This window comes from Scyliorhinus torazame, chromosome 4 (genome assembly GCF_047496885.1).
Source record: "Scyliorhinus torazame isolate Kashiwa2021f chromosome 4, sScyTor2.1, whole genome shotgun sequence".
Taxonomy (NCBI): Eukaryota; Metazoa; Chordata; class Chondrichthyes; order Carcharhiniformes; family Scyliorhinidae; genus Scyliorhinus; species Scyliorhinus torazame.
Genome location: NC_092710.1, coordinates 269,266,074 through 269,279,024, shown reverse-complemented (window position 1 = coordinate 269,279,024; position 12,951 = coordinate 269,266,074). Strand labels below are relative to the sequence as shown.

General features: G+C 43.9%; 1 protein-coding gene across 1 annotated transcript in view; it reads left to right on the top strand.

The window, feature by feature from the left end:
- The window catches only part of LOC140411728 (uncharacterized), a 477,774-nt gene that overhangs the window by 393,121 nt on the left and 71,702 nt on the right, over positions 1 to 12,951 (top strand). The window contains exon 6 of the mRNA XM_072500732.1: positions 5,534 to 5,663. Within this exon, the coding sequence (XP_072356833.1) occupies positions 5,534 to 5,663 (130 nt within the window). The remainder of the gene's footprint in view (positions 1 to 5,533; positions 5,664 to 12,951) is intronic.

The following is a 12,951-nucleotide window of genomic DNA, read 5'->3' as shown; positions in this document are numbered from 1 at the left end:
GCTGCAACCCACTTCAATTATGCCATTTGTAAGCATACTCTCAATCTCTTTGTTAACCTGTGCCAATTTTAAAGGGTTAAGTCTATATGGATGTTGTTTGACTGGAAAGCATTTCCCACATCTACATCATGTATAGGCATTTTAGTACTTACCAATTTATCTCTACAAACTTGCCCACGTGATATCAATAACTTTCAGGTCAGTCTGTTTTTCCTCTGGAAGGTAACTCAACAATGTATCCCAGTTTTTAAGAACATCCTCGTTTTCCAATTTAATTTGAGGTATGTCAAATTCACAGTCATCTGGATTTGGTTCGTCACTTTGAGTTAGAATCATTAAAACCTCCTCCTTTTTCTCTCCTTCCCTTTCAAAGTGCCTTTTAAGCATATTCACATGACACACTCGGCGAGTCTTCCTTCTATTTGGTGTTTTTAACCACATAATTCACCTCACTTAATTTCCTTTCAATCTGATAAGGTCCACAAAACCTTGTTTTTAAAGGTTCACCTACCACTGGTAACAATACCAAAACTTTATCTCCACAGGCAAAACTACGAACTTTGGATTTCTTGTCCGCTACCCGTTTCAACACATTTTGTGCACCTTTTAAATGTTGTCTAGCCAATTCACCTGCTCTATTTAATCGTTCCCTAAAATTTGACACATAATCCAATAATGTAAATTCCGATTTCTCACTCACCAATTTTTCCTTAATCAATTTAAGTGGTTCTCTTACCTCATCACCAGAAATTACTTCAAAAGGACTAAATTTGGTTGACTCATTAGGTGCATCCCTAATTGCAAACAGTACGAATGGAATTCCTTTATCCCAATCCTCTGGATAATCTTGACAATAAGCCCTCAACATTGTCTTTAATGTCTGATGCCATCTTTCTAACGCTCTCTGCGATTCTGGATGGTATGCAGTTGATTTAAATTGTTTAATTCCTAAGCTATCCATAACTTCTTTGAATAACCTTGAGGTAAAATTCGGTCCTTGATCCGATTGCATTTCTGTGGGGAGTCCATATCTAGTAAAGAATTGAAGTAACTCCTCCACAATCTTTTAGCTGTAATATTATGTACTGGAATGGCCTCTGGAAACCTAGTAGACACATCCATTATAGTCAAAAGATAGTGATTCCAGGGGAGCATGGTGGCACAGTGGGTTAGCCCTGCTGCCTCACGGCGCCGAGGTCCCAGGTTCGATCCCGGCTCTGGGTCACTGTCTGTGTGGAGTTTGCACATTCTCCCTGTGTTTGCGTTGGTTTTGCCCCCACAATCCAAAGAAAATGTGCAGGTTAGGTAGATTGGCCATGCTAAATTGCCCGTTAATTGGAAAAAATGAATTGGGTACTCTAAATTTATTTTAAAAAAATATTGATTCCACTTTTATTTTCGGAAGCGGTCCTACGCAATCAATTAGGATCCTTGTAAAAGGTTCCTCAGATGCTGGAATGGGTATTAAGGGTGCTGGTTTTATCACTGCATGAGGTTTCCCTATCACTTGACATGTGTGACATGATTGACAAAATTTAACTGCATCTTTATGTAGTCCAGGCCAATAAAAATGTTTCTGGATTTTAGCTTGAGTTTTCCTTATTCCCAAATGACCTCCCACTGGTGCCTCATGTGCAACTCGCAACACCTTCTTTCTATACCCTACCGCAATACTACTTGATGAACTTCTGCCCACTTTTCATCCGCCTGCATTTGTAAATATCTCCATTTTCTCATCAAGACCTCACCTTTACGGTAATAACACTCTGGTATACATGCAGATTCCTCTTCTGTGTATGCTTTCTGATACATCCGGTTTATTTCTACATCTTTCTGTTGTAACTCCGCCAATTTTCCTGAACTAAAAATATCCGCCTCATCCTCCACCTGTTCTTGTTCTTTTTCAACCATCTGATCAAAAATCTTTTCTGATAATTGCACTTCAACATCATCTTCACTCTTTGATTTCTCCTCTTGTCTTAACCTGTGACTTTGCATCCTTGTTACTACACAATCCGGAAAAATCCCAGGATATTCGTCCTTCAACACTTCAGTTGTCTGATTTTCCACTGGCTTATCAACCACAATAGGCATCACTCCCACCTGCGATCCAGCTATCTCATTATCCAAGATAAACTGTATTCCTGGACAAGATAGTTTCTCTATTACTCCTACTACCACTTCACCACTCTTCACTGGGCTTACCAACCTTACCTTATATAATGGAACACTACTACTCTCACCCTGAATTCCACATATTACCATCTTTTCTGGCAATATTCTTCCCAAGCTACATAACTCCTCATCTCTTACCATTACAGATTGACTAGCTCACGTATCTCTTTAAATTGTGACTTCTTTAACCTGCTCCTCCTGATACACATGAGTAAACTTTACCCACACAAGTAAATTCTTTGAAGAGATCTGGCACCTTCTTATCAATCACCTCTTGATCAGACTGTACAAACCTTTGCACCTCCTTCGCTTCACTTGGGCTTTCCTTTACCACTTTAACAAACCCCACTGTCTTATCCTGTTTTACCACATCAGCCTTCCCAGTGCTTTTCTTCAACCACCAACACTGTGACTTTACATGACCTAGTTTATTACAGTGAAAACATTTGAAATTTTTCATTTCTTTTCCGCCCTCCTGGATTTCCTTTTTAGTCTGAGGTACACTCCCCTTATTATCTCCCATCAGATCACCTTTACCTTTACCACTTGAGTATTTCTCATGTCCCCGTTTCTATCCCTCACAGGCTGAAACTGATATCGGAAACCAAGCTTTGATTTATGAATTAATTCATAATTATCTGCCATTTCTGCTGCAAATCTCGCAGTTGTAACCCTCTGCTCTTCCACATGAGTTCTCACTACATCAGGAATTGAATTTTTAAAAATTCAAAAGTATAATTTCTCTGAGAGCTTCACAGGTTTGGTCTATTTTCAAAGCCCTTATCCACCGATCAAAATTACTCTGATCCTTTCAAACTCCATGTTTGTTTGACCAAATTCTTTCCTTAAATTTCTAAACCTTTGTCTGTAGGCTTCAGGCACTAGTTCATATGCACCTAAGTTGGATTTTTTCACCTCCTCATACGTCCCAGATACCTCCTCCGGTAGTGATGCAAACACTTCACTAGCCCTACCTACCAGCTCTGTTTGAATCAGTAATACCCACATGTCCTGTGGCCATTTCATTTGTTTAGCTACCTTCTCAAATGAAATGAAAAAGGCTTCTACCTCCTTCTCATCAAACCTTGGCAATGTTTGCACATATTTAAATAGGTCTCCACCAAGCCTTCGACTTTGATGCTCTTTCTCACTATCCTCATCACTATCATCCAACTGTACGTTTCCCTTTACGTCTGCCAATATTAACTGACTGTCATGTTTCATGGCCATTTTCTGAAGTTCAAATTCTCTCTCTTTATCTTTTTCCCTGATATGTATCTCCCTTTCTCTTTCTTTTTGTTCTGCTCGGGCTATTCTTTCTTTTCTCCTTTCTTCTCTCTCCTTTTCTTTTTCCTCTCTCTCTCTTTCTCTTTCTTTTTCCGCTCTTTCACATTCAAGTTGCTTTAATTCTTACTCATATTCTATTTGTTTAATTTGTAACTGAATTTTTGCCATTTCCAATTAGTCAAACTGTATCTCAGGCAACTTTAAATGCTTAGCTACTGCCATAATTATCTCATCTTTTTGCATTTTGTCAGGTACTGTTAACTGCAATGTTTTTGCTAAATCTAACAGTCTGTTTTTAGTCTCTGTCTGTAAGGTACTGCGTGTGACCGTCTCCACCTCCAAAAACTTCAGAGCCTCTGAAAGAGCCATTGTCCACAACGCACTCCCCACTTAAACTAAAATACCACACCTGAAAAGCACCCACAATATGCTCACCCTTCACTGTCTTTAAGTTCACTAAGCAAATCCAATAGATAGACCTTTATCCCCCTCGAGACCCCAATTTGTTATTGCCCAGGGTTGAGAGAACCCCAAAGTGTATCATGGAATTCATCTGACCCACAACGTTTAACAGGTTGTGGTATGGGGAGCACACGGCCCATTCTACAGTAGTGGGACAGCAGAAATGGAAAAGTATTTTTTAAAGCAAAACAATGTTTATTCTATGAACTCAAGTTAACCTTTTTAAAACATACAGTGAACATCTTCGCAACCATCAATTCAAATACAACCCCCATTGAGTACAACACTAATTAATCCTTAAACTGTCCTTTTAACATCCATAAGACCTAAAAAAGAACTTTTAACAGAAGCACATCAGGTTTAAGTCACTACTGAGAGCAGTTATTAGTTTTAAATCACCAAAGGATCAATTTACAATCTTTAGATTACAGAGAGAGAGACTAATACCCCTTCTGGCTGTGACTGCAGCTATCCAGCTCTGAAAATGAAACTAAAACACACCCTGCAGCAAACAGCCTAAAATGAAAGTAAAAACCTGACAGACAGCCCAGCTCCACCCACACTCTGCCATCACTGATAAACACCCATTTCTTAAAGGTACATTTCATAAACACCCATTTCTTAAACGTAATCTCACATGACAGTCGGCATTGCCAATGAAGCCCCACATCCTATCAAAGAATAAAGGGAAATAAAATCACTGTCCTATGCTGATATATCATCTCCATTTAATCGGCTGACATGATGTGTACACGCTTGCCCATCGTTATCCCAGGTAGAGAATGAGGAAGCTCCCGTGAGCCCATATGCTCCTGTCCCTTTTGAGGTATGTAGAGGCTCCAGCAGAAACCTACCTGATGAAACAGCCAGAAATTTCCAACCCCACTTACTTTGCTGTCAATTATTCTGCCTTTCTTCTTCCTGAGTATAATAATAAGTCTTTATTAGTGTCATAAGTAGGCTTACATTAACACTGCAGTGAAGTTACTGTGAAAATCCCCTAGTCGCCACACTCCGGCGCCTGTTTGGGTACACTGAGGGAGAATTCAGAATGTCCAATTCAACTAACAGCACGTCTTTCGGAACTTGTGGAAGGAAACCGGAGCATCCAGAAAACACCCACGCAGACACGGGGACAACGTGCGCACTCTGCACAGACAGTAACCTCTCCTCCATCAATTTCAATTGGCTCAAACCTCTCCTGGCTACAGATTCACCCGTAGCCTGGCACCCATCCCATTGGTGACAAGGGCTTCACTCGCCTTGATCCTATTCTTCAGATCTCCCCTCCCCTCTTTGTTTCTGCATCTTTCTCTACATTTAAAAATCATTTCAATACCTTCAGCGTAGCCTTTGTTCGCACATACTCATCCTTCATTTCCCTGGAAAATTGGCATCCATTTTCACAAACAGGAATTTATGCTTTCGGTTTTTCAATGATATGAAAGATTCTATGTGACTTCAAGTTATTGTTAGATGTTTAAGCCTTTAGATATGTATAAAGAAATTACGGTTGTTAACTATAGTGGAGCCGATTATGTATTCTTTTGCTTTCCATTCACCATTTTCTGGTCAGACAGTCCTACTACCTAGATTTTACTTTCTTCAGAGGCTTTAACAAGATCTGGAAACCCTGCTTTGGGAGTCAAGTCGCAGATTGTTTTGATGGTTGTTGCCGGGGGCGCAGTTATGGTTGTTATAAGCATTATCTGTGGAATTGCCTTCTTCTGTTTCAGAAGGTAAGTGACCGACCAGTTTAATCAGCAACATAGCAAGCTTCAGGATTTGTCTGTTTAAGTGCTCATTTGACAATTCATTTGCAAATATATCACAGCTTTGAGAAGTGGAATTTATGATAATTGAAAGTAGCAAGTATCAATAGGTTCAACTTTGTTAAAAATCTTATTCAACGTTAGCAAAATTAACCATTAGAAATCCACCAAATGTGGCTCTGTTTCAGAGTATGATTTTTTTCTCTAATTCTCTTGTATCATTTTAATTTTGGAGGAATCCTTTAGTTGCTAAGATTTGATTATCACTCCAAATGTGCTAAATGCAGATGTTGCAGTTTCTAATGTAACGCCTCAGTGAGAATTTCAGCAATCGACAAAGCAATCAGAGCTTTGCAACGGACATCCAAAACAATTGAATACATTGGGGAAAATCATGTGCAAACAGCATAGTGCTGTGACGTCATCACACCACGAGAGAGTCAGGCCTCAGAGAGGGATATCAACTGATATCATGTAAATCCAGAATTCTGCTTTCAAGTTAAGTCCTAACAGCGGGGCAAGAGGGTCATAGGTTCAAACTGCAGACTGGGAAATGTAGGATTAACATCGGGAAATTCCACATAGAGTGTAGGTGGGACAGTGAAGCTTTTTGAGATACGGCTGAATGTTGTCAAAGGGTGAAAAGGGGAACAAGCAGCCAGCCAGCAGACCGCCCCCTCCACCCACCTTGGCCTGGGGTGATTTGGACCAGGGCAATGACTTGTACAAGCAAATGTAGATAGGTCTATTTCAGAAGTGGAGGGTGCTTCTGCTGTACTGGCTCTGAAGACTTTAGGCTGAAATCTAGGGTAGTCTGCCTGGTCCAGATTAACCGGCTTGGGAAATGAGACTGAGGTAGCCTCATCACTCGGAATCTCATTGTTTTTTTTAAGGGGCAATTTAGCGTGGCCAATCCATCTACCCTGCACATCTTTTTTTGGGGTTATGGGGTGAGACCCACGCAAACACGGGGAGAATGTGCAAATTCCACATGGATAGTGACCCGGGGCCGGGATCAAACCCAGGTCCTCGGTGCTGTGAGGCAGCAGTGCTAACCACTGCACCGCTGTGCCGCCCCTGGAATCTCATTGTTGTCCAATAATTTCCTAGGCCAAGAAAATTCCTCGCAGGAAATGTTGAGACCTAGCATGAATGAGGGAGATGCCTCTCATGGCAGTATCAGATCAATATCACCTGTATCACCCAGAGAGTCATCCCAATAATTCCCTTGGCAGCTTTAGTACATAGGGTAATCTTCCGACCCAGCCCAAGGAGGCTACCTCCATCCCCAGAGATAGCTGCTAACATTTCCTTCTCCTGTTGGATATAAAGATATAAATGAGCACACAGTTAAGCAATAGAAAATGGACCAATCACCTTGAGAAACAGGAGGCATGGGATGAAGCAAGCCTGCATCTTTCACTGTTTAACATAGAACATACCGTGCAGAAGAAGGCCATTCAGCCTATCAAGTCTGCACCGACCCACTTAAGCTCTCACTTCCACCCTATCCCCGTAACCCAATAACCCCATCTAACCTTTTTCGTCACTAAGGGCAATTTATCATGACCAATCCACCTAACCTGCACGTCTTTGAACTGTGGGAGGAAACCGGGGCACCTGGAGGTGCACCCCGCAGACACGGGGAGAACGTGCAGACTCCCACACAAACCGGGAATCGAACCTGGGACCCTGGCACTGTGAAGCCACAGTGCTATCCACTTGTGCTGCCGTGCTGCCCGACATGAATTAAATTTGGTTTGGCTGCCACTGTGGTGTATTTTTAGAGTTTATTTGGGATGTAAGGCTGAGGACAATGTTGGGGATTCTGTTGTGGGGCACATGTGCATTCCATGCTAAAGATACTCTCCAAAAATGTCGGTTGGGATTCTCCGTCCCGCCTGACCCATTTTCTAACGGAGCGCACCTCCGCTGGCAACGAGATCATCCGTCCTGACAGCCAGTCAATGGGGTTTCCCATTGTGGCCACCCCCACACCGTCGAGAAATCTGAAGCGAGTGCGCTGCCGGTGGAACGGATGATCACACCAATGGAGAATCCCGCCCGTCATTTTTAGAGAACAAAAGCAAAGTACTGCAGATGCTGGAAATCTGAAATAAAAACAGAAAATGCTGTAAATACACTCAGCTGGTCATGTAGAATTCATGGAGTGAGAAGCAGGCCTGAATTTCCGCTCCCCAGTCTGGGAGAGCAGAATCAGGAAAATTCCCAACTCCGCAACCCGACTTGGGAGAAAGTGCTCCAGGTGCTCTAATTTTTGATCCTTTGGTAGGGGGGTACTGTCAGACAAACTGTGAACCGACAAGAACTCCACAGTGATAGTAATCATGTAGTACAAATCCTATAATGATTTATACCTATATCAACAGAGTGAAAAGCAATTTAAAGGTCATGATATTTAAATGCATTGACAGCTATATAGTTCATTTGACAGCTTGACAGTTCCCTTGACAACTTGATGGGCTGGATTCTCCGTCGGCGGGATCTTCCTTTTCGCCGGCAGCGCATTCACACCCGTGGATTTCCCGGCGGCATATGGGTGCCCACAATGGGAAAGCCCATTGACCGGCTGCTGGAACGGATGATCACATTGCCGGTGGGGGAGCGCTGCACCTGAAAACGGATGCGGCGGGACAGAGAATCTTGCCCGACAAGTCCAATAAGTTTTTAAACTTTTTAATGTCTAATTTTAATCCTCCAAAAAGGCATGTGGCTGCTCCCAAAGGGTACTTACCTCTCCCAAAGGGTACATAATCTTTCCCAAAGGTGGCCTTGGACCTATACAAAAAGGTACTCTTTAGCGGCTTTAGATGTTCTCCTGAAAAAGTGAAAGTCCACAAGTTGAGTTTTGGACATCCCAGTGGTGAAAATTGGACCTGTTTGAAGGCAACTGTACTTTTTCACGAGCAACTGGTTCTTTGAACGACAAATGTTGGTGCTATGTTTCGGAGTGGAATCTGGAATTGGGAGTCTGGTGCAATTTTAGCTAATCACGGGACCCACTCCATCTCAACAAATATTCAGCCCAGAGTTAAATGTTCAAGTTATTGACCTTTTGTCAGAATTCACCTGGCAGCCATTTAGTAGCCATTGGTTCTGCAGCTATCTCTTGATCTGCCACTATCGGTCCCCTACTTTAAAAAAAATAAATTTAGAGTACCCAATTCATTTTTTCCAATTAAGGGGCAATTTAGCGTGGCCAATCCACCTAGCCTGCATATAAGAACAAAGAACAAAGAAATGTACAGCACAGGAACAGGCCCTTCGGCCCTCCAAGCCCGTGCCGACCATGCTGCCCGACTAAACTACAATCTTCTACACTTCCTGGGTCCGTATCCCTCTATTCCCATCCTATTCATGTATTTGTCAAGCTGCCCCTTAAATGTCACTATCGTCCCTGCTTCCACCACCTCCTCCGGTAGCGAGTTCCAGGCACCCACTACCCTCTGCTGAAAAAACTTGCCTCGTACATCTACTCTAAACCTTGCCCCTCTCACCTTAAACCTATGCCCCCTAGTAATTGACCCCTCTACCCCGGGGAAAAGCCTCTGACTATCCACTCTGTCTATGCCCCTCATAATTTTGTATACCTCTATCAGGTCGCCCCTCAACCTCCTTCGTTCCAGTGAGAACAAACCGAGTTTATTCAACCGCTCCTCATAGCTAATGCTCCCCATACCAGGCAACATTCTGGTAAATCTCTTCTGCACCCTCTATAAAGCCTCCACATCCTTCTGGTAGTGTGGCGACCAGAATTGAACACTATACTCCAAGTGTGGCCTAACTAACGTTCTATACAGCTGCAACATGACTTGCCAATTCTTATACTCAATGCCCCGGCCAATGAAGGCAAGCATGCCGTATGCCTTCTTGACTACCTTCTCCACCTGTGTTGCCCCTTTCAGTGACCTGTGGACCTGTACTCCTAGATCTCTTTGACTTTCAATACTCTTGAGGGTTCTACCATTCACTGTATATTCCCTACCTGCATTAGACCTTCCAAAATGCATTACCTCACATTTGTCCGGATTAAACTCCATCTGCCATCTCCGCCCAAGTCTCCAAACAATCTAAATCCTGATGTATCCTCTGACAGTCCTCATCGCTATCCTCAATTCCACCAACCTTTGTGTCGTCTGCAAACTTACCAATCAGACCAGTTACATTTTTCTCCAAATCATTTATATATACTACAAACAGCAAAGGTCCCAGCACTGATCCCTGTGGAACACCACTGGTCACAGCCCTCCAATTAGAAAAGCATCCTTCCATTGCTACTCTCTGCCTTCTATGACCTAGCCAGTTCTGTATCCACCTTGCCAGCTCACCCCTGATCCCGGTGACTTCACCTTTTGTACTAGTCTACCATGAGGGACCTTGTCAAAGGCCTTTCTGAAGTCCATATAGACAACATCCACTGCCCTACCTGCATCAATCATCTTAGTGACCTCCTCGAAAAACTCTATCAAGTTAGTGAGACATGACCTCCCCTTCACAAAACCATGCTGCCTCTCACTAATACGTCCATTTGCTTCCAAATGGGAGTAGATCCTGTCTCAAAGAATTCTCTCCAGTAATTTCCCTACCACTGAAGTAAGGCTCACCGGCCTGTAGTTCCCTGGATTATCCTTGCTACCCTTCTTAAACAAAGGAACAACATTGGCTATTCTCCAGTCCTCCGGGACATCACCTGAAGACAGTGAGGATCCAAAGATTTCTGTCAAGGCCTCAGCAATTTCCTCTCCAGCCTCCTTCAGTATTCTGGGGTAGATCCATCAGGCCCTGGGGACTTATCTACCTTAATATTTTTTAATGCACCCAACACCTCGTCTTTTTGGATCTCAATGTGACCCAGGCTATCTACACACCCTTCTCCAGACTCAACATTTACCAATTTCTTCTCTTTGGAGAATACTGATGCAAAGTATTCATTTAGTACCTCGCCCATTTCCTCTGGCTCCACACATAGATTCCCTTGCCTATCCTTCAGTGGGCCAACCCTTTCCCTGGCTACCATCTTGCTTTTTATGTACGTGTAAGAAGCCTTGGGATTTTCCTTAACCCTATTTGCCAATGACTTTTCGTGACCCTTTCTAGCCCTCCTGACTCCTTGCTTAAGTTCCTTCCTACTTTCCTTATATTCCACACAGGCTTCATCTGTTCCCAGCCTTTTAGCCCTGACAAATGCCTCCTTTTTCTTTTTGATGAGGCCTACAATATCTCTCGTTATCCAAGGTTCCCGAAAATTGCCGTATTTATCCTTCTTCCTCACAGGAACATGCCGGTCCTGAATTCCTTTCAACTGACACTTGAAAGCCTCCCACGTGTCAGATGTTGATTTGCCCTCAAACATCCGCCCCCAATCTATGTTCTTCAGTTCCCGCCTAATATGTTATAATTAGCCTTCCCCCAATTTAGCACATTCATCCTAGGACCACTCTTATCCTTGTCCACCAGCACTTTAAAACTTACTGAATTGTGGTCACTGTTCCCGAAATGCTCCCCTACTGAAACATCTACCACCTGGCCGGGCTCATTCCCCAATACCAGGTCCAGTACCACCCCTTCCCTAGTTGGACTGTCTACATATTGTTTTAAGAAGCCCTCCTGGATGCTCCTTACAAACTCCGCCCCGCCTAAGCCCCTGGCACTAAGTGAGTCCCAGTCAATATTGGGGAAGTTGATGTCTCCCATCACCACAACCCTGTTGTTTTTACTCTTTTCCAAAATCTGTCTACCTATCTGCTCCTCTATCGCCCGCTGGCTGTAGGGAGGCCTGTAGTAAACCCCCAACATTGTGACTGCACCCTTCTTATTCTTGATCTCTACCCATATAGCCTCACTGCCCTCTGAGGTGTCCTCCCGCAGTACAGCTATGATATTCTCCCTAAACAGTAGCGCAACTCCGCCACCCCTTTTACATCCCCCTCTATCCCACCTGAAACATATAAATCCTGGAACGTTTAGCTGCCAATCCTGCCCTTCCCTCAACCAGGTCTCTGTAATGGCAACAACATCATAGTTCCAAGTACTAATCCAAGCTCTAAGTTAATCTGCCTTACCCGTAATACTTCTTGCATTAAAACATATGCACTTCAGGCCACCAGACCCGCTGTGTTCAGCAACCTCTCCCTGTCTGCTCTGCCTCAGAGCTCCACTGTCCCTATTCCCTAGTTCTCCCTCAATGCTCTCACCTTCTGACCTATTGCTCCCGTGCCCATCCCCCTGCCATACTAGTTTAAACCCTCCCGTGTGACACTAGCAAACCTCGCAGCCAGGATATTTATGCCTCTCCAGTTTAGATGCAACCCGTCCTTCTTATATAGGTCACACCTGCCCCGGAAGAGCTCCCACTGGTCCAGATAACGGAAACCCTCCCTCCTACACCAGCTGTTTAGCCACGTGTTTAGCTGCTCTATCTTCCTATTTCTAGCCTCACTGGCACATGGCACAGGGAGTAATCCCGAGATTACAACCCTAGAGGTCCTGTCTTTTAACTTTCTGCCTAGCTCCCTGAACTCCTGCTGCAGGACCTCATGCCCCTTCCTGCCTATGTCGTTAGTACCAATACGTACAACGACCTCTGCCTGTTTGCCCTCCCCCTTCAGGATGCCCTCTACCCGTTCGGAAACATCCTGGACCCTGGCACCAGGGAGGCAACATACCATCCTGGAGTCTCTTTCACATCCACAGAAGTGCCTATCTGTGCCCCTGACTATAGAGTCCCCTATTCCTATTGCTCTTCTGCGCTTTGACCCTCCCTTCTGAACATCAGAGCCAGCCGTGGTGCCACTGCTCTGGCTGCTGCTGTTTTCCCCTGATAGGCTATCCCCCCGACAGTATCCAAAGGGGTATACCTGTTTGAGAGGGGGACAACAACAGGGGATTCCTGCACTGACTGCCTGCCCTTTCTGGTGGTCACCCATTTCTCTGCCTGCACCTTGGGTGTGACCACATTTATATAACTGCGATCTATGACGCTTTCTGCCACCTGCATGCTCCTAAGTGCATCCAATTGCTGCTCCAACCGAACCATGCGGTCTGTGAGGAGCTCCAGTTGGGTGCACTTTCTGCAGATGAAGCCATCCGGGACACTGGAAGCCTCCCGGACCTGCCACATCTCACAGTCAGAGAACTGCACCCCTCCTGCACCCCTCTAACTGACATTGCGTCAATTAATTAAAATTAAAAGTTAAAAAAAAAAATTATATATATTTTTTTTAAGTTACTGTTA